At 38.9% G+C, this 21,829-nt stretch overlaps 2 protein-coding genes and 1 long non-coding RNA gene across 5 annotated transcripts; 1 reads left to right on the forward strand and 2 right to left on the reverse strand.

Annotated features, from left to right (window-relative positions):
• Nucleotides 1–1,584: 1,584 nt before the first annotated feature.
• On the reverse strand, nt 1,585–7,607 carry ndufa8 (NADH:ubiquinone oxidoreductase subunit A8). The gene is made up of 4 exons (XM_042509511.2): nt 7,420–7,607; nt 5,658–5,821; nt 3,160–3,325; nt 1,585–2,057 (listed from the first exon to the last, which is right to left on the reverse strand). Exons 1-4 carry the CDS (start codon nt 7,468–7,470, stop codon nt 1,920–1,922), a joined length of 519 nt encoding a protein of 172 aa, XP_042365445.2. The 5' UTR covers nt 7,471–7,607; the 3' UTR covers nt 1,585–1,919.
• Nucleotides 5,842–21,371, forward strand: morn5 (MORN repeat containing 5). 3 transcript variants are annotated; one of them, XM_088071130.1, is made up of 5 exons: nt 5,842–7,114; nt 9,161–9,308; nt 11,252–11,363; nt 11,897–12,022; nt 20,738–21,371. In XM_088071130.1, exons 2-5 carry the CDS (start codon nt 9,162–9,164, stop codon nt 20,854–20,856), a joined length of 504 nt encoding a protein of 167 aa, XP_087927256.1. In that variant the 5' UTR covers nt 5,842–7,114; nt 9,161; the 3' UTR covers nt 20,857–21,371. The 3 variants fall into 3 exon arrangements, with proteins under 3 accessions (XP_087927256.1, XP_042364632.2, XP_087927255.1); XM_042508698.2 differs by lacking the exon at nt 5,842–7,114 and adding an exon at nt 7,673–8,026; XM_088071129.1 differs by lacking the exon at nt 5,842–7,114 and adding an exon at nt 7,673–8,026 and having other exon boundaries at nt 11,282–11,363.
• Nucleotides 15,869–20,634, reverse strand: LOC121959429 (uncharacterized). The gene is made up of 3 exons (XR_006106909.2): nt 19,989–20,634; nt 16,534–16,678; nt 15,869–16,437 (listed from the first exon to the last, which is right to left on the reverse strand). It is a non-coding gene; the product is annotated as an uncharacterized LOC121959429 (long non-coding RNA).
• Nucleotides 21,372–21,829: the final 458 nt, after the last annotated feature.

A 21,829-nucleotide genomic window follows, 5' to 3' on the forward strand; every position in this document is an offset into this window, starting at 1 on the left:
TGAGTATTTTAGCGCGTTTCTCTCCCAGGCGGGCTGTTGCTTTGTGAAAACGGCGTATTGTATTTCTTTCCTGTGCCAGAGCCCGTTTCCTGTGGCGGTGCCGTGTCAAACGATGACCCCCTGCTTCCTGCAAGTCGCATGGAGACAGGTCTGCCACGAGCCCTGGGGCCTCACCACCAGCCACTGAACAACCTCCGAGCCCCCCACTCTGTCTGTCTGCTTTCAAGTCCCCACCTTGCCCTTGAATCACACTTTTTCTAGCTGTCTTGTGTGTATTTACATCCCTTTATTATTTCATCTCACTCCAATTCCCTTTATCCCTCTCCCATCCAATTTGTTCTTCCCCTTCTTCAATATTTTCTTATTTGTGACCTTGTGTGTCCTCCTCCATGTTTCCCCCTATCCACATCTCCTTTCCTCTTAGCATCCCTCCTTCCCTCCTTCCTTTGTCCTGCTGTCCAGGTCAGAAGAGGGTCTATCAGGCGTTTCCTGTGCAAGCTGCAGGTCCAGACCACACCTTGTGAGGGGATTTCTGCAACTACCATCAGTGACGCACTACAGCATACATACTTGGTGCTACTGTACACACTGAAAACATATATGGTTGTTTTTGGCATGCTGAAATGTCGTCTGTGGGATAAAAAGAAATGTGTGGGAAAAATGTTGAAAAGACGCAGTATTGAAAATGCTTTCAACTGCAATTATATCGATGCTCCATCTAGAGTAAGCCCAAACAAAAAAAGTGTATTTTTACATTTTCTGAATAGAAAATCACAATGACCATCAACGGATAGTTGTTGGCCTCCCTTATAAGTCAAGTCTCTGTGTTTTTGTGCACTGAAACAAGACGTTTTTATATCATATGCAAACACCCTAGGGCCACATTTCAGCTTGAGTATGAGAAAGCTGTCAAATCATGCATTAATATTAGTCCCCAAAGAAATCAACCACATGGCACATAGGTTACTGACTCAACCTGCCTGATATTTGTAGTAGAGCATGTGAAATCACAACCACTAGTATAGATTTTTGACGTGTGTGCTGGAACAAACTGTAAGCTTTTATGGTAGCTTACACTTAAACTTTGATCTTGGACAATGTCCCGGTGGTACGTGAATGCATGTGTGCATGTATTGGCACAGTCTGCTATGTTCCACAGGCCAGCATGTCTTTGAATTGTCATCTCCTTCAATTCAAGGTCACGAGTACACACGCGTGCCGGCAGCAATAACACACTTCGCCGTGGATCTCCAAAATGACTCCTGTAGTCTTCTTCCAGTCCGGGTCAGAGGCAGGAAGTGAGCTGGGAGAAAAGGAGGAAGCAGAAGCAGCTCTCTCTGGCTGCAGGTAGTGACCCTGAACCTTGACCTCCAACCTCAGCCTCCATCAGTCTGACAATACACACTCTGACAAAACGCAGATGTGCAAACACGGCAGCGTTGCCTAGAATTTTCCAGATATTGAAAGAACTGTGTCTGGCAGTCTCAAGCCTCTAAACAGCTGATCTTTCCAGCACTTTGAAATGGAGTATAAATCTAAGCAACCAAGTCCTTCATAGATCAATAAAGACATTAAAGTCCACAATTATAATTTACTTTTTTATTATTTGACAACAACAATAACAGCATGTTGCATTTGTTCACTCATTACATTTACAGAAGTGGTCAGGAAAGCTGGATTCATGGAGTTTGTTCACACAATCATCCATCCTTCCTTCCTTTATCGAACTGTTTGACGATGCTGGAGGTACATCTGATGAAGAGACTGTTACGTCATAAACCCTGTCCAAAACACAACCCTTAGACCTGTACCCGAGAGATTTAAACCTTTTAAAGTATCAATGATGTCTCAATGGTCGCAGAAGCTGTTTTTGGACAGAGCCCATGCCTTTGGGAGGTGACGGACTTTCTGGAGCGGCCTCACCAGTTCCAGAAGAATAACCTGCTGCCATGTTTTGAAGGCTCCAGTTTACCCTCGATGGGTGGGTTGGGCTCTGGACGTGGTCTAGAATGGTAGGGGTTCTCAGGGAGGGGCCGCGTGGTGGCCACTTTAGTCACCTGAGAAAGAAAAGGAACATGGACCCCATGACTTTTCACAAACATGGTGTACAACGTGTATATTGTGTCCATATCTGACTAGACAGTAAAACTCTATGAGCTCAACACTGATAAAAACTGAGAGATCTAATAATCAAAGAATGAGTGAACAGACCTTACTATTGTAAAGCAGGGTTAAAAACCAGTAGATTGTCGAGTTAAAAAACTGTTTTAGTTTTTTCTGAATAAAACCCAGCATACTCTTTGTACCATACACCTCAGAGGTTTTTTTTCACATGGGGTGACATTCCTCCTGTGCCTTGAACTGCTGAAACCTTTTCCATTCTCCTCTACCTGTTCCAGCTCTTCCCGATCATGACTTGCGTCCTCTCTGCTCTTCTTTATCTGCCTCATCCCTAATATCTATTTTTTCCCCTCCTTTGTGCTCTCTTTAAGACTTCTGGATCTGATCTGTCTCTCCTTTATTTTCTCTCTTTGTTCTGGACATGCTCTTGTCTTTCTCTCAGCCTGAAGGGTAACTGTCTTTCCTCTCGCCTTTTTCCAAGTTTAGATCACCCCATTCATCTCAAACAAGTCTGTTCATTTGTTATATAACAACCAGATAAACTCAGCCAGTGAGTACACAGTCAAACTGGACATTTCTCAGATTAATCTGAAGTCAGATTTCTGTTCTTTTGTTTTCCTGCTCGTGGGATTTGATTCCATGAACAACAGCTCTGCCCGGTGAGTGCAAAGTGGCCAGAAAGTTGATTACAGCCATTCACAGAATCCCGGGTTTGTCCAAGTGTCTTTTCAAAGACCACAGAAATAAACGTCCAAAAAAAGCTATTGTCGAGATCAGTTTATGGTCTTGTTTTGATTGAAGCTACCTTATTAGTGCTTGCCAGCAAGTTATGCAAGCTCCTGAAAAATGGCAATTTTATGAAAAGAAAAACCGAAGCAACATAGAATATATGATTTGCCTGCTCACAACTGGAGCTGAATGAGAGCACTATACGCAGATGCAATCAAAGCCTTTCGCACAGCCCATAATCAGCCAGAATAGAGCCCATCAACCGAGCTGTTCACATTCTGAATGCAGTCAATCTTTCACAAGTCTCACCTTAGACAGGTCTCCCAGCCCAGGTCTCTGCCACCCCAGCTTATCAAGGACGCAGCTGTCAAAGGCTTTCTGCTTCTGACGGCACTGGCGCAATTCTGCCATGTTCGAATAATCCAGACAGGTCCAGTACTCCGTGAAGGACTCAGCACAGTTTCCCTTGATTTGCCTACGAAGTACAGTGAAACCAGAGATTTAAATAAGAATTAAATCTGCATGAGAAAGAGTGAAAAAGTCCAGAAAACTTGGTTCCAATGCATGAGCTGGAACCCCCCCACCCCTTAAAAATAACATGTTTCAAGAGAGGAGGGAGAGGGGACAATATATATTTAAAATACCATAATATAGACCCTGGATAGATTTCTAAACAAATCAGATTTCATCATGTGCCTCAACTGATCAGATTCAAAATTTACAATGCAATCACATCAAGAACTTTAATAAAATTGTGCTTTATGACATATTAGTTTCAGTCAATAGATTTCAGAGGTTTCCAGTGCTAGAACTTCCTGAACTGGTCATGTGGAGGTGCTCTCTAAAAAGGTGGCTGGCACATGCCAGAAGCACCCAAGAATTAAACCAGGTCCCGGCTGCAATTACAGCTTTTCTCAAATCTTTCGTCATTATAATAATTACTGGTATTCCTCTTTCACAGTAACTCTCAGTTTATCTTTGGGGTCACAGTGTAGGTGGTTTGTTTTGGCTTTAGAATTAGAGGTCATGTGTTTTTTGAGAACCAGAAACACTTTCTGTTCGAGACATGCACACAAACACACAATAGCACCTTAGTTGCTGTCTGGGCATCAGGGTACAACCAAAGCTCAGTCCAAAACCTTCAGTAAACACAGACGCAGCATTTAGGAGTGAAGTAGCCCAGACCACTTCCTCAAATAGCCCCCATGGGCAGTTTTATAGACACAATAAGCTTTGTAATAGTTCATGCATTAAAATTAACAAGCCATTTTTCTGCTGCTCATTGTTTTAAAAAAGTAGCACAGAAAAAAAAACCCGACATAAAGGTTTTCTCTGCATCATACTGCAGTCACCACTAGTTGATTATTTTCATTTATTTCAAGATAACAAGCATTTATTGAGAATTTGGAAAAGAGAAAAACAACAAAGTGTAATAGCAAACAATTATAGTTTTTTATTAACATAAAATAAATAGAAAGTTAAGTGAAATCAAAATATTAAAAAGCTTTGTGGGAACAAAAACTAACTCAATAAGATACTACACTTGGTCCAAAATCACAGACAGCTTTAGATTAGGACATAATGCAAAATAACTTTTGAGGCATCTGACAAAATCAAAGAAAAACTAAAGTAATTGAAAGGTTGATCAAACATCTCCCGTGGGTATTTTTCAATGTATTAAAAAGTAATTTTTACATGGCATTAAGCATAAACATAACATAAAAAGTGGAAGGAAATGCCCTTCACCATCTCACCCTCACACTTAAAGGTAAAGATTTGGTTCTGCCCATAGCCTACCCCACTATTTAAAAGTTTTATTCTTTTGTTCCTTTCTTTTTTTTAAGGTTTTTTCTAGCGTTCACATTAGCAAAAACATACAAGTTGTCTGCAAATTAATCACTTATATTTTACTCCACAAAAGGCGCTGTGGCATACTAATGACACCATATGCATCATTTCACAAGAAATTTCTCAGAAATCTTGAAGACAATCAGAAAATCAGAGGACATCTCATTCAGCTCCAAATTCCCATCACTTAAGGTTCAGTGCACTGAGGAAAAACAGTGCGTGGAAATAATGGAGGAGGTAAGTGTTATAACCATAAGTCCTTACTAGTTTGGGCCAGAACTATGTAAAATCTTTTATGTAAAATCTGTTTGTTTAACTCATTCCCAAATAGCGCACAGGAAGGTAATTTTCACCAATGTTCTCTCTCCGACCCTAAAATCTCTAATGGCAATTGCAAATTAATTTACTTGATCAAGAAAGATTGGTTTCTACACCCACTTTTACAAACAGATAATGGAATCGAACACTTACTAGCAGGACAGGTTACAAGAAACTGTGCAAACTAAACAACGTAGCCCCTAGAATAACAACTGTCGAGCAGCAGTCTTTGCAGCTTCAAAGCACATTTTCTACCCACATGTCCACCACAGAGGAAGAAATGTAAAATGTAAAGTCTTGACAACAGACCTTTTTTGACCAACGTTTCACATAAACTCTCACGCTCTGCACCCTTCAGCTGGCTCCAGAGTTCAGCCACATCTTCAATCACATGCTGACAACTGTTTCATTTTTACAATTAATGCCAATGTAACCGCCTTTGTCTCCAAAAATTAACATATTCTGCCTAATCACTAGGTTTCTAGTCGCTTCACTTTTAGCTAAATGTCTGATCAATAAACTCTTTTTTAAAAAAAAAAACAGGTAGTGCAAGCTTCATGGACGATTGTTTCAGACATTATGTCTATGTACAGGACAAGAATGTTGCCCCAAACAGATTAAAAGCTCTGAGTGTGGCTTACCTGAAGAAGTTGAGTGCACACTCATTGACTTTCCTTCCTTCTTCTAGACATTTTCTGGGATCCTTTTCCTCCCAGCGGCAAAGCATGAACTCCTTGTTTGGCTTGTCACACTGGGAGCCATAATGGTGGGCAGCAGCCTTGAGCACTGCAGAGGACACATTGATCTGGACAGAAACATGAAAAACAGTGACACTGGGTAAAAATGATTTATTAATTACCACAGTTATACACCAAGACATCAGTTTTTGAGGTATAGGGTTAGATTTTTGTAGCTTGAAATTTATTGATATGTGATAATGAGCTTGATCAAGATTGTGAATCAATTTGTTATTCATCCAGCGCAGGGACATAATAGGTGCTTGTGAATAGCCTAACTGACAACAGCTGGAAACTGCTAGGCTTGCTCCAATAGTAAAAATTCACGCTCAAACACATCCTACTCAGCCTGGATGTGTACATTATTTACTGAACTTGTCTATTAAAAAAAAATAGACTTTGTGATTTAAAAGGCACCACAAATGTCCAAGCCATTTTTCAGAAGACAACCACTTATTCTTCTCTCCAGCAACTACAGGGTGTTCACAGGTGTGTGGATAGTATTGATCTCTTATTGTAATTTTAGGACAAAAGTGATGGAAAAGTTCTGCATTTCTTTATAATAAAATAAAAACAATTTATTAAGTGCAAAAACAGAATCAGTACACATGGAGTTTGACTAGAAACACTGAAGATTTCACCCACAAAATTTTACACATGTATATATGTATATATGTACAGTCTCTTAGTTTTTTAGTTTTGTTAAGCGTATTCCTTTATATTCTATTAATAATGTGTGCTCTTTATTCTCTTGTTGTTACTGCATGGCGCTGCTACACCCCAATTTCTCAGTTTTGAGATCAATTAAGTATATCTATCTATCTATCTATCTATCTATCTATCAAACACTTTGTATTCAGCCTGCACCCTGTCTAATAATTAATAATCTTATTATGACGTCTGAACCATTTCTGAGGAAAACCATTTATTCTTCTGTCCAGACGCTGCAGGCATGCTCACAGGTTTGTGAATTGCATTATTTTATTAGTAATTTCAGGACAGAAATGGTTTGCATTTCTTTATACGAAAATAAAATAAATCTGTGACTGCCTTTACAATACAACAACCAGTTATACTTCAAGTGTAACATAGAACAAAAATATGAATTATTTAACATATGTAATTTAAATGACAGGACGTGCACACGCATGCATGTCGTTTATGAGACCTTTGTTGTGTCCATAAAAGTGTTGGAAAGACACAGATTGCTGCCAGCTGACATCTGACTTCCAAGGACAAGTTCAATGTGTCAAATATCACTGCTGCTAACATAAACAGGCCAGAGTTTCGGGGCAGCAAACGTAAAAGTAAATATAAGTGTCAGAGTGGGCAATGAAGAGTGCACGACAGCGTTAGTGATGGTAAGAAAAAATCTATCAGTTCCTGCATATTGTGATTCCTGTGATGCTATTTAATTACGGTGGTTTATAGATGCCGGATTATTCACACGCTTCGGTTGCATGCAGATACATTTGCTGGCTGATTTACCATTTTTCTAAGTTATCTAACTAATGTTCATTATCACGAAGGCAGGTAACGCCAGTGGAAAAAGTCAGAAGTTAACTAACTTAGCAATACACACCGCAGCTAGCGTTAGCAGCTAGTTAGCTATCATGTTCTGTCTTACAGCGTTTTCGATACTGATTAAACACGAACCGCTGCTCACCTCGTCAACGTTCAGCTCCTGCAGTGTAGGAATTTCCACCGTTGTGGGCATGGCTTCGTTTCTGTACAGTAAAACAAACGCAGAAGATCAAATGAGCAACATTCAAGGTCCTCGTCTGGCTCCAGGACGAGCGACGAGGCCGGAGAAGGTCAGTTTACTGAGGCTGTTGTCAGCTGGGATGCGCGTACTGATGACGCAGGCAAGTCCGCGACCAAGACGTAAACTAGCGCGTGCGCAGTTGAGGAGCTGTAAAAAAGAAAGCAGAGCGCTTTAAGAGTTTATTCTAGTGCACTAAGAGAAACAAATATTCAGATTTGGATTTTGTCGTTTGTTTTTTTTTTCAAGTTCCATTTCGAAATTATTAAAATGATAAAACTGTGACGAGTGATCCATTAATGCCGAACAATTTAAACTACAGCTCCTGTTTCTCTCCGCAGCCACGTTGCCATGGTAACAGTACACTGCCGTCGTGCAGTCTTGACTAGTCGATAGTTAATCCATGTTTTAGGTGCTTGTTTTTTTATTTTAAGAAGAAAGGGTGGTTGAAAGTCAAAATACTGATGGAGTTTACCGGAAGCAGTTATAAAGGAGATACAAAAAATGGCAGGTAAGCTAAATCGCAAGATATAGGGTAAAGTCAGGCAATTTGATACACTTTTTGGTAGATTAGCATACCAAAAAAAAACAAAAAAACACCCAAAACAAAACAAACAGACAAACAAGCAAACGAACGAACAAAACAACACTTAAAAACTCTGAATACTATGGTAGGTTTTGCTTTTAGAGCGTGTTATGTAACTGCTATATTTCTATACAGTAAATATTTGTCAGAGTAAAATATTTTAGAAACTTTGAACCTTCAAACACATCAAGAACCCCTTCCTCACTCAAGTGACATGCTCAGGTAAAATGGGACAGCTGGTAAGTTTTTTTTTCATTAAATCATTCAAGTAACCCCTGGCTATTCATTTAAAAAGACAACTCATGTTCTTCATGTTTTTTGCTTGTTTTTTTTGCTGCCTGTTTCATCTGAGCCATATTATCTCTATTGTCATGTGTGTGCAACAATGATAGTTAATTTTAAACTATTGTGACTGATGCAGACTTACTGCATCTTCTTCAATATTTTTTTAAAGACAAAAATACCACAAATGTCTGTAATATTACAGGGTGGCACACAATAGCATAACTCATGGTTTTGTGGCACTAAAAACATGCTGGTTTTACTTCAGAAAAAGGTCTACCTTATTTTTTTTTTTTTTTTGTCCCATGTTACTTGAATGCATGAAGAACTCATTCAAAACCGTTTTCCATAAAAACTAGTATATTGTGAAAATATTTAGATTTCTACTCAAACAGTTAATAACATGCAAAAAATCCTGAAACCATTTTGATTAACTACCCTTATCATTTTAGCTGTAGATTTCTTACTACCAAAAAGATAAAACTGATATTTCAAGTTCTTTCAAGTTATTTCAAGACAAATGGATGTTTCGTTTTTTGGTATGCCCATCCCAGTTATCTCAGACCAATACAAATTATTGTTTTATGTAAAGCACATTAGTATTAACAATGCAATAACACGTTCAGTGACTAGCTGCTAATATTAAAGAGCCCAAGATGTAGTACCTTATTTGTCCCATTTTACCTGATGTCCCAAGTCACCTGTCACCCCAAACCTGAAATAATAAAGTCACATAATTGGTTCACATTCTGTGTGACCACCTTCTCTCCCCTTCAGGATGGATGGAAAAGGAGAGTACACCTTTTCCACAGGGACCAAGTATAAGGGAGAGATGAAAGATGGTATGTTTCATGGCAAAGGAGTGCTTCACTTTCCAAATGGAAGTAAATATGGGGCCACCTGGGAGCTCGGCAGAGCTAAACAGGTGAGGAGCAGTGTGTGTGTCCCTGCATGCATGTCAGGATACATGCATCCACATGCATGACTGTGTGTTTCACATTGGTTATAGTTGATATTACATCTGGTCCCTTTTAGCAATCACTCACCGTTATTGTTGTAGTTATTAGGTTTCTTTCCCCTTTTTCCCTGCGTGAAGCTACAGTCCTTCCTGCTCTGGAGCAATCTTTCATGGGCTTTTGCCACAACAGCGGTCACTCCAATTATTATCATCATTTCAGCTGCGGTTCATTTGAAATGATAGCAGCTCTAAACCATGACTAACCCAAGCCCAGACTTCCCTGCACCTGCATCCATGCCAGCCCAGGAAAACCTGCTTCCATTGAAAACAGACCTAAACCATAAAATAAATGTAGAATTTGAAACTCTGGAAAAATCAGGTAACTTAAAGCCAATTTGCAACTTGCACCCCTCTTCTGAAATTTGTCTTGTGTCCCAAGATGTCATTTGTTTCACATAAATGCACATCAATACAAAACAACTTTAAACTAACCAACAAAACTATACAATAAGCAATACAATCAGACAAGAAAAGTGGATGCAGTGCAAGATATGAAATACTTCTGTTACATTAAGTGTTTGACCCATGCACAGTGAGGCTACTTAGAAGACATACTTTGATTTAATAGTTTGACAGACTGAGGAACAAACAAGTCCCTTAACTGGTTCAATTGAGCCTGTGGGACTAAATCTGCTGTGTGATGGCAAAAGTTGATATTCTTCAAATAACATGTAAGAGGGGTCAGATGTAATATTTCCAGCCAGACACAACAGTCTATTAGTATACACAGCTTGACAACTTGACAATTTACCCCAAATCTTCAAGCAGATTCATTGCTGGTCTAGCTTAAAACTGGAGGGAGAGACAACTGTACCATGCACTGATTCAGTACTCCATAACACTTTGTATTATAGAATGGAAAAACAAACATGATCTATATATGCACTCCAGGATAAAACCGTGTTCATATAGATGCCCACCAGGAGGAAACTTTTGTCTTCTTTGGATTAATAATAAATGACCTCCACTCACACCACTACACCAGTGTGTGTACAAGACTAATTAATACTAGGATAATCTTCAATGCCCAACAAGTTCAACAATGCAGCATCATCTGAAAACTATGCGCTCCTCCAAAATGGCATGAATTAATGCCATTTGCATGATTGCAAAATTGATTATTGAACTTGAAGTGAATGTTGGTATGCATCCAGTTTGCAAAATTGCTGAACAAAGTATGTTTATTTTTCATTTCTATGTATCATTCCTGAGACACGCACGCACACACACACACAAACACACACAAACACACATATACACACAGTTCACCCCAAATACCAAAATACATATTTTTCCACTTTTCCCTAGTGGTATCTGTGTAGACAGTTCTGGTTTTTTGAGGTTTTCAGATATCTATCTCTAAGGTTTCTGTCTTAACCCAAAGACAATGGAAGAAAATGTTAATTCTCTTGCGGTACTTAAAGCACTGAAAAGTGACATTTGAAAACCTCAACAGCAACTTATCTCTCCAGAAACCACGTCTAGGGTACTATGATAACCCCCAGACCTTGCTTTCAATAGTTTTCACGGGAACTGCCAAAGAAATGGCCCAGAGGAAAACTGCCAACAGCGAGGTCTGTGGACCATCTTGAGCAACATTGTTCCCGCCGTTTTTTGAATGTGATATTTATGCTGCTCTGGGGAGCACAATAGACTTCCATTGTACATGGTGGTGGAAATTTTGGCACATAAAATTGAAACTGTCTGCACTATGTTTTATTTGTGTGTGGTGCGTGTGTGTGTGTGTGTGTGTGTGTGTGTGTGTGTGTGAGCGTGTGTGTGAGCGTGTGTGTGTGTGTAACTCGGGTTAATTTAGCCATTAAAATGTCATAATTGTACCTCCTCATAAGGGCTCATTTACCTTTGCTGATGGTCTGCAGTACCAGGAGAAGGACTGGGACTACTGTGATGGTTACGACAGGCACTTCTACAGTGAGAGGTGTAATGGACTCAGACCTGAAGGTTGGTATTCATTTTCACGCTCATTCGGTCAGATGGCATTGATTCTTCTCTATCCCACTCCCAGAAAAACACACTCATAACATCTAGCCTGAAAATAATAATGAGCTTAATTAAAATCTGAATACACTGAGATTACAATGTATTGTGCACCTAAAGACATTGACTCAACAAGCGTTTGTTCTAAAAACCGAAAGATTCCAGATTTACTTCTTATTTTACTGAATGCCTTTCTCACAAAGCAGGATAACTATGCCAGCTTGATCACTTTTAAAGTTAAATCTGGATGGCTCTTTCTCTTTCAGTCCATGTTCAAGATTTAGCTAGATGTGTTACTCCTTATGAGTCATGATCTATGTCCATTGCTGGCCTGATAAACGTTGCATCACTTTACCCATATGAGCAATCCATAAGACACTCATCAACTTCAACATTTATTGGTGAAAGCTATTAGAAATGGCTGAGATTAATAATAACTTGTGTTAGTAGTTGTAAACCACCATCATTCATAAAGAACAATTGTTTTATTCACACAGCTCAGCTCACTGATCTGCATCCACCACGTGTCATTCCTGATGGATGCTATGATTGTGGAGATGGTTTCTATGATCCCAATACCAGAGTTGTTACTTCCTACACTGGCAGATTCCTCAGGAATGCAGGTGAGACAGAAAATAATAATAATAATAATATAATATTTTCACTGTTGTCACCCCATGACACCAAAAATGACAGGCCCATGCCAGAGATGTTCATGTAACACCTTACTTTGATTCATAATAATAATAATGCTTTGCAACTAAGTAATGGATACCGTCCAACCTGGATATACTTTGAGATATATGTACAAATGGAACAAAAGCACTACAATCCAGATATGAAACTCATTTTTTACAACATCTCTATCATAATCCACATCGTACCTCAGTTTCTCTCTCCTTACTTTGCTCTAGTTGGTGCACACTTGTTTTCCCACTAATTTGAGGCCAAATTGGCTCCATCTGAGTGTTGAGTAATATCCAGGCATCTTAGCATGTTGGGCCAAGAAAAATGAGAAAGATGAAAGTCAAGAGCAAACACAAATTTCCATTTCAAATTAAGTATACACAGTTTTTTCTCCAATCAAGCATCTTGTCAGTGATAGATGGCTCTATGTTAAATGAATTTAGTAACTTAATGAAGCAGTATCACTGATCAGAATTCCAGTAAGAATGTTGCTGTTGAGTTAGCCTTTTTCTGGGGCCTGCTTTAGTGTGTGCTCAAGCTAATGGTTTGTTCAAGTGCTTTGCCAGAAGTCTCTTAAAATGGCAAATATAGAGAAATGAACAGGCAGACATCTCCAGCATTGAATGGCTAATGTAATGTTTTGTTGTTTGTTTGTACATCCATCATCGCATACCTGAACAAAGTTTTCCAGTTACTGGCTGGATTGCACCAACAAGGCTTCATTCAATCTAAGATTAGTTGTAATCATACTTTAGCAAAATCAGATTTTAAATGATATAGAACTCTCTGTTGCACAACTGAAAACTAATCACTGTTAATCAAACTTAAGTTTATTGCAAAAGTTTGATGTAATCCAGAATTAAGTTTAATCAGTATGGAGAGTATGCTTACTTACCCAAAATTGAAACTGAATTCCCCTTGCTGTCAGGACATAACAAATTGTAAAATTGAGTTTAGAGTTAATACTGGATACTAGTTTTAAGTTTTTGTGCTATAAAATTAGCCTAAATTTAATCCAGGTTTGAAATAAAAACTCAACCTTTCTTAAAAGAAAATTCAATTTAATCTTTGTGAATTTTAAGCTAGTTTTAAAGTTTGGTGCATTGTTTTTCAAGGAAAAAAAAACACACTCAGGCCTTTACCTCAATAACCTTCATGAGTTAAAAGCCATATAATCTGCCAAATACTGCAGGAGCCATTGTTGCCTTGTCATACAAGATTGTAGCTCTGTGTAAAATCATGTCTACTTTTCAACAACTCTACTTTTCAAAGAACAGGCCCTAGAAAAACTGAAAACACTTTAAAATATACTTGAATTTGTCTCAGGCAGGGCCCTTTGTCTTAACCTATTTTTTTAAACTGTGTCTCTGAAAGCACACAGTGTGGTCATATGGGATGGATTTGATAGCAATGAACCTATGGAGTGATGTTAAATGGATTATCCCTGCATTCTCTGATGGAAGATTATTGCTACAAGTCATCTGATAAGCATGCTTCTATAAGCTATTGCAGTCATTTCAAAACTTTTTTTTTTTTCATTTTTGTTATTTGTCAAAAGTGGAAAATTCAAGACACATTTTTTCCACTGAAGGGGTGCCTAGTTTTGGAACTCCTGATTTGAAGTGAATGTGGTCTGTCAGGTGTCCAGATAGGAATTCCCAAATTCTGACATCCTCTGCTCGTCATGTCTCCTATGATTTTACATTGCTAGACAAGGTTGTGAAATAGGCAGCGGGCTGTGGATGCCGTTTCTTAGTCCAGCTTTATTTCTGTGCATCAAGTGTTTGACATCATAGTACTTTTCATCACAGGTACATGCATGGGGGTTTCGCACAATCTTGCAGGAGTCTTGTAACTTTTAATTATTAGAAATGCGTTCAAATCAGACATTTTTTGGTATTCTCCCATCTTTAAATTAATCAGATAGAGTGCATCATCAATGTCTTGATCCTCATCTGATGATTTGAAATGTTTTTGCTCATACGCACGCAGAAACGTGCCAAGCTTCGTAAGGTAAATGTATTATTTCAGGGGCAGAATATTTGTATTCAGATGAGCTACTTGCAACATAATACAGATTAGTTCCACAAGCACACACATCTCATTTACATATGTGTGGAGAGACAGAAGGAAACGGAGAAGATCCACATCCTCACCAGATGTCATCAGCGTGTGTAAGAAGACAAAAATATGTTTTGCAATTCTTCCCTTGATGCGGGTTGTTCATCATCATTATAGCTCTGGTATTGATCAGAGCAGTGACGGAGGGAGAGGAAGAGAACAAGAGAAAGGATTTTTTTGGAAGTTGAGATGAAAAAGAAGAGGAACTGAACACTTTCCAATAATCCTCTGATGCTGTTTTGATTTAGATAAATGTGGAATCAAACAGGAACTATTTAATTGATGTCTGCCTTTTTATGGCAGCATTTACGTGCAAGGGATGTGTGTATATGTGGCCTGTGCTATATTTCACATACAATACCTAAGTGTGCTCTCCTTCTTGACTTGGTATACCATTCTTGAGAAGAATGCTACTGTATCCTGTATGGATTTATTTTTCAACCCTGGGAGGTGAAGGCACATTTGTCAGAGTGGGTGTGAAGACAGAATTTATTGCCTCATGCCTTCCGCCCAGGATGAGGACTTGCGAGGATGATGGGACACAGGGAAGACCCGCCCTCCCAGAGGGGACTTTTGCAGCAGCAAGGAAAGAGGAAGGAGCTCCCCGTGTAGCTACTACAACTGGTGGATGTAAGACAAGGAAGGACCGAACCCGGCCAGTCTCATATCAAGAAAAGTTGCAAAAGATGCGTATGGAAGTGGTTTAAGCTGCAGATGATTCAAGTTTTACCCCCCTGAGCTTAACGTTGTTGCTAGGAAATATCAGGCTAAACTTCACTCACTGGCCAAAACTGACCTATTGCAAAGTCCTGCCCCCCTTAGTTACTGTTGCTAACATGGACAAACAGTCCTTTCTGGCATAATGCCAGGTAGCAAAACAATAGGATCTGCTGCTAATATTCCCCAAGAGTTTATAGATTATTTTTGGAGTTGGAGCAATTTCTTGTCACCAAGGAGCTGCCGTATGGGGGGATATGTTGAAAATTCTGGTATATTGTGAAAAAATGCAGGATGATGGAGGAAATGGAGGGTGGTGAGAGTAAAAGTGTCAGTAGGGATTATTAAGTGGGAACCACCCGGTCCAGATGTGTCCAAAGGGTTCCAATTCAAAATGTGGCATCCCTGAAACACATTGTTGTTACATTACGTTGTATAATTGTTTCAAAACTTAAAGGGACAGTTCACTCCAAAATAAAAAATGCATATTTTTCCCTTTACCTGCTGTGCTATTTATTAATCTAGATTATTTTGGTGTGAGTTGGAGATATCAACAGTAGTAGTAGATGTCTGCTTTCTCCCCAATATAATGGAACTAGATGGCACTCGGCTTGTGGTGCTCAAAGCGCCTAAAAATAGCTATGTCTTTGTGGAAATCATGACCCGGTTTCATATAAACCACAGACCTTGTGAGCAAATTCATGTAGGCACTTTTTTCTTTCCGAACTACACTTGTCAACTTTATCACTTTGCAGAAGGAAGCATGCATCTACTGCTATCTCATCTTGAAACGCTTAGATCTCATGCTCTCAGTACAATGAGCCTCTCGTCATTGATTAGATGCATGCTTCCCTCTGCGATGTAATACAGTTGTTAGGTTTAGTTAATAAACAAGAGACTTGTGCTACTGACAGCACAAGATCTAAACATTAATTGCGTCCTCCCGGCTGAGCTGTAACTTAAGTTAGCTCAGTGGTGCTAGGTGAGCTAGCAGTAGATGCACACTTCTTTCTGCACAGCGATATGTTACGATATGGTGTACAATAAGGTCTGTGGATTATCTTGAATGACTGGGTCATGATTTCTGGAAAAAAAAACATTACTGTTAAGTTTTTCAAAAGGATTTTTGGTGCTTTTAGTCGCACAAGCCAAGTGCCATCTAGTTCTACTATAATCGAGAGAAGGCAGACACCTCAACAACCAAACACCTTTACTGACACTTGTACTCACTGGACTGACACTGGTTGTTGCTTCCTATCCTCTTGTTTGAAATTACATTGTCTCAAAAAAACAAATTCTTCATAAGTAGTCCATTAAATATGTTTTTTGATTAAATTTAAGGAAAAACGTGCTGTTCACTCACAGAGCCATGCTTTATTTTATATTGTGAATTCCAAGTTTCCTTTGAGTTTATAGCTTTGGAGAGGAAGCGAGGCACATCATCCAATGAACAATCTATACAAAAGTAGTCAGGCGAGGAGTCAGACAGGTTATTTGGATACAAAGTCACCTCCTGAAATTCACAGAAGACAGAGAGAAAGGAATGTCTGAGTGTGTGTGACTGTGATGACTGCAGGTGGTGAAAGATGAACATTTAGGGATTACCGACTTTGTTTCTGGCTTTAATGTTCTTCCCAACCGTCTTCATGAGCGTCAAAACCGTGCTACTGCCACAGTAATTAGTCATTTGGTATGACACTGCAGTTTTTCATCTCCTCACCTCCTTTCTTATCAGGGTGGGTAAACTAAAGTATCTGAAAAGAAGAACAAGACAGTGTGTCAGTATACACTGAGTAGTTGGCATATGAGCTGGCAGACTAAGGACTCGCTTCAGGCTATTCTCATAAACTGTTTGTACGTTTACCTACAAAATGTAATACACCCAAATTCATACATATCTTGCGTAATCATGGGACAGTAATTCGTGCACAGACGGACCCCCCCCCAAAAGCAAAATTAAAGCAAGATGTGACCATAGGAGACGACAAAGACATTTTTAAAAATGGCATAACGGCACAAATCAGTAATATAGTAAAAACAGTTTTCCACCCACATGTTGCTGTGTAGACAACCGCCCTCTACAACGCTGCTTCCGCTAAAAAGTTTCATCATTATTACACCATCCTCCATCATACCCTCCTTTGTTGTTTTGTGAAACTTTAACACTTTCTAGTGCCATCTATTGTCTGTATCTATGCTGTCAGAAAGGACATGTGGAGGTATGAGGGCAGTGCCATTTACCATGTTTGAAACAAACAGATCTGTTTTTGTGCATACAGGAAGTATAAATGAGCCTAAATCCACACTGCTGTACGTTTTAAGACACAAAATGCTTCTAATGAAGTTCAGTAATTGAGATTTGAATATTTTTTTATTTGCTTTTTTACTGTGATGTGAACACATTTCAACAAACATGTGCTTCCACTTACTTCCACCTCACCTCACTGTCATAGTTAACCAGCCTAGCTTAAACAAAGCAAACTGCAACACAATGAAGCGATTACCGGTAAATCTGAAACACAAATCACACAATCAACAAACAACTCCAAAAGGCTATTTTTATCCCCCAAAACTTCCAGAGACCCATAATTGTTCTTAATTTGTCACTGCTGATGAAGATTGTTTCTTAAGTTTGAAGGTAGAATATAAAACATTTGCATTACTCTATAAAACTACAATTAAGAAAGAATGAGGGGAAAGATACATAGGCCAACATCTGCACAATCAAATCCCCACCACGGGCTGATTGAGCGTGTTCTGTTATTACAAACAAACACACACACGATCAGTTGTGTATATTCTCTCTTGGCAACAGGCAGCAACAGTCGGCAGCGGTGCAGGAGGCGGCAGCAGCTCCAGCAGGGGCCATGTGTTGCCATTTTGTTTGTAGCACTTTCCTGTTTCTGGAATAACCGCTTCCCTTTGAAACTCTGCGCAGAATGCGCTCCACACTGAAAACATTCCACTGCCAAGGAAAACACCTCTGGTGACCAAACTGCTGCCCCTCCCTTTGTCCCCGTCCAGCCGAGGTGTTTCACAGACAGATAAAATCAGCTGGGGCCCTGGGGAGTGGAACATATCCTCACGCTGCCTTTCCTGAGACTCTCATTTTTCATACATCAAGAAATCACCATAAAACAGGATTCACATGTTAATCCTGTGAGCTGTGACAGATGGATTAATAATTTTGAAGATCAGTATCTCGCTTTCAAAGCTAGGAACCTGGAAACCGTCGCTTTTTTCTGTGATGTCATCAAGACACAAAGGCAAGGGCCGCTCAGCTTGCAGTGAATTGGAGACAGATGACTTATACGTGTGCATTTGAATGTTTATTTGAGCTTTCACATTTAGCTAAGTTTGATTTCGCTGTGGTGCCTCCAGTTGGAAACCACAAAATGTGCTTATATTAGCACAGTTGACCCTGAAGTTAAGCCCCTCGTCTTTCGGTGGACCTGCTTAAGAGTTTGACATCACAGAGTATCATAGCCCCCCCGTTTCTGTGAAACCCAGCAGAATGCAGTCGTCTCATATGCAAATCAGAATGGCGCAAGAAAGCAGATTTTTGCTTTTGCTCATTAGACTAGTGTCCCTCTGTGTGTGTGTGCGCGCGCGCGCGTGTGTTAATTCGCAGCCATTAGACTGGAAGGAAACACTTTTCCCTCTGAGTGTATTTTAAGGATTAAGATAAACAGACTTTAACAAGGTGCCATTATCGCTTCCCCACACTCTCTCTCTCTCTCCTGTGTACATTGCACAAAGGTCGCCCATGCAAGTTGTTGCAGTCGAGACTCGGGAAGGATATCAACCAAAAAACTCATAAACAAGTGTGTGTGTGTGTGTGTGTGTATGTGTGTGTGTGTATTAGGCTTGCAGCGGTATACCGGTTTCAAGTATAGTGTGGTTTGAAAATTGACAGTTATCATACAGTGTGCTTTTGCTTGTCATCGGTATTGGAAAGAAAATTAAACCAAAGAAAGAGTCTCGCCTTAATATAATTTATTTTCAAAAGGACGACTTTTGCACTTTTACAAAAATGGTTTCAAGTTTCAGTTCTAACAATAAATTGTTTATTCAACCAAAAAAAGCTTTCCCCTTTTATTCCTTCAAGGGTCAGTGTAACTGATAATAATGATGAATATTGTTTAATACAATATACTGTGATATATTCTAAGATGGTTATCATACTATAAAAATCTTATACTGTTGCAACCCTAAAAGGCACTTCTCTAAAGATTAAGGTGATGATCCGTGGCGTAAGGTGCTTACAACAGGCCCCAGCACACAATATGATGGGCACACTAATTAATAGCTATGTGACTAAACTAGTTACCATTTTTATTTTCTCTTCACGTAATCAAATAGAGACTTGACACTGGATAACACGAACATACCCAAAATCATCGTTACCTATAAATAAATACCAAAGAAAATAAGGAAATATGATTTTTTTTATTTATAGCTTATGTACAAAAAGCATAAAATTTCTAAATTTTTGTTATAGATAGCTACTGACTATTTTACAAAAAAAAGATGGAGGAAGGTTTTCCTTTTCAGAGACATATATTGCAATTTTTTTTAAATTATGGGGAGTTCTTCAAATGCTATCACCCTGATGATGATACAGTTAAGGGTTTTCCAGAAATTTAAACTATACATTTGACAGTATCATTACTTTATTGATATATAATTTGATTTTTTATTTCTGTTTTTATTATTCTTAATGCAACATCCCAATTCACAGAAAAGATGAAAAGAATCATTAGGTAGGTAAGTTAAATGTATTGACTTACAAAAACGAGCAAATCACAAAAATATCCTGCTGTCCTCAGATTGCAGGAAATTACCTAAATATATCAGCCACCTGTGCCCTCAAATAACCCAATGTACCAATTACACATGACTTAAATCCTGAGATAAACGCTGCTATACAATCTCAAGAGGGCAGAATTACAGCAAATATAAAAATGTCCCTATCTAATCATCATTAAGGCAGGTCGTGCTTTGTGGCTAATAGAGGTCAGTTTAAACCTAACGAGGGAGCGACGTGTAGGCTGCAATAATTACCTTCAAATGCGCCACAAAGTCTGTTTGCGTGGCAGCTGTCCGCGTGTCCGATACGTTCAATTGACCTCCTGATCAGAACAGGTAGACAGAGGAGGCAGAGACACAGAGGAGCGGGGTTTTTAGGACTTGAAGTGGCTGTTAGTGTTGACGCCTGGCAATTACGCACAATCAGTCCAAGAGCTGCAGACCTGCTCCCCCGTACAATGGAGCCCCGCGCGCAGTGCAACCTGGGGGTGAAGCCCGCGTGCTGCTCAAGTGCGTGCAGCTGCGAGCGCTCCAGAGAAAGCTCACTTCCCCTGCAATTAGCTACTCATTTCAGTTTTAACAATGGAAAAACTGGTTTATTATCAGCTCCTCTGCCAGTCGTTTTGGTTTTTTAAAAAAAAAAATTGGCGTCCATTTTTTTGGTGGGCTTATTATTTATTGGTGTCTGAAGTGGCTCTGAGAAGTTATTTTCTCCTAATTGTCAGGCTTATCTTGATTTGACAATTTTACCCAAGAGTTGAATGGCACTTCACTGTTGCAGCCTCACACACAAAATGACCTGTGGTTTAATTATGCAGGCTATGGTGATTAGAGTTTTGATTGAAAGGCTTTACCTTTACACTTAAGTCTGTGTTTTGTTTTGTTTTTGTTCTTTACTTATCTGATCATAGCACAAACACTGAATAGAAACTATTTACTTTTAGTCTGTTTCCAAAAACATATTGAAAAAAAAATCTTAATTTCAGAATACATCTTTTCAACAGATGACTCCGAACATGAGTGGATTGTGCGGGCTTGTCGGAAAGCTGGGGATGAGGTTGTTGGTGTTGAGCCTGAAATGTCTGTTGCAGCCACTACTGAAGTGACCAGCAATATCAACTGATCCATTTATTTTCAAACTATTTATTTGTATGAATTCCTTATTAAAACTGTAGGAAATTTCTTGTTTTTTTTCTTGTGTAAGGAATAAATGAAAAGCAAAAAAAATGTTTATGATGTTTCTTTTTCTGATTTATGTACCTTTTTAAAATCCTCCTAGTAATCCACTGCCAGTGCATTCATCTTTATTTCCATATACAGTTTGTGGCCTGTGTGTGTGTGTGTGTGTGTGTGTGTGTGAGAGAGAGAGAGAGAGAGAGAGAGACAGAGAGAGGGAGGTGTAAAGGTTTCAAAAGCAAGAGTTCAAAAATGTACAAGCAACACAGTATGTGTCCAGTTAATTAAATAAACTGTGATCATTTTCAATGCACTGTTTGTTTTGAGTTTAGTTGTTGGTTGTGCAAACAAACTATATTTATATGAAGTCCATATGATGTCATCTGCATGCCCTTTGGAGACTTTTACCATGAAATTATCACTTTTCACAAGGTCAAAAGTTTATAATAATATCTTGGGAAATATCTTTAAGTTTCACAGCATGCAAATACATGTATAATTTTCAAAATATTATAATGAAGGTGTAATATTCATAGAATGTGTCAGTAAATAAGATAAAATGAAGGTTTCATTAGGTCCTCAATAAAATATTCAATAGTCAAAGTCATATTTTGATACTAAATGTAAAAATTTAAAAACTATATCTATAATGTGCATGTAACATTAGAAGGGCACAGTTCTGTTTTGCGATGGTCATGTTCTTCATATAACATATAATAATCATAAACTGTCTTTAGCTGAAGATTTGTTGGGGTATGATCACCCCTTCAATTTCCTAAACAATGTCACAATGTCAATGGTTAAAATAGCATCAATAAATAAAATGAATAAAACATCAGGTCTTTAAAGATGCAGCCCTTTTGCACTGAGGGAATCTTTTCCATTATGGACCCTTCATGTTTCATAAGAAATACACACTA

Source organism: Plectropomus leopardus, chromosome 20, assembly GCF_026936395.1.
Source record: "Plectropomus leopardus strain MGB_pleo_1.0 chromosome 20, ASM2693639v1, whole genome shotgun sequence".
In the NCBI taxonomy this organism is placed as follows: Eukaryota; Metazoa; Chordata; class Actinopteri; order Perciformes; family Serranidae; genus Plectropomus; species Plectropomus leopardus.

Bases quoted from the DNA above. Each gene is read 5' to 3' on its own strand.
- ndufa8 (XM_042509511.2), bottom strand. From the start codon at position 7,470: ATGCCCACAACGGTGGAAATTCCTACACTGCAGGAGCTGAACGTTGAC. The intron at 5,822-7,419 runs GTGAGCAGCGGT...GTTTCTGTCCAG, and splicing joins AGGAGCTGAACGTTGACGAG to ATCAATGTGTCCTCTGCAGT. The intron at 2,058-3,159 runs GTGAGACTTGTG...TTTCTTTCTCAG, and splicing joins GGCTGGGAGACCTGTCTAAG to GTGACTAAAGTGGCCACCAC.
- morn5 (XM_042508698.2), top strand. From the start codon at position 7,980: ATGGAGTTTACCGGAAGCAGTTATAAAGGAGATACAAAAAATGGCAG. The intron at 8,027-9,160 runs GTAAGCTAAATC...TCTCCCCTTCAG, and splicing joins GGAGATACAAAAAATGGCAG to GATGGATGGAAAAGGAGAGT. The intron at 12,023-20,737 runs GTGAGACAGAAA...TCTTTTCAACAG, and splicing joins CAGATTCCTCAGGAATGCAG to ATGACTCCGAACATGAGTGG.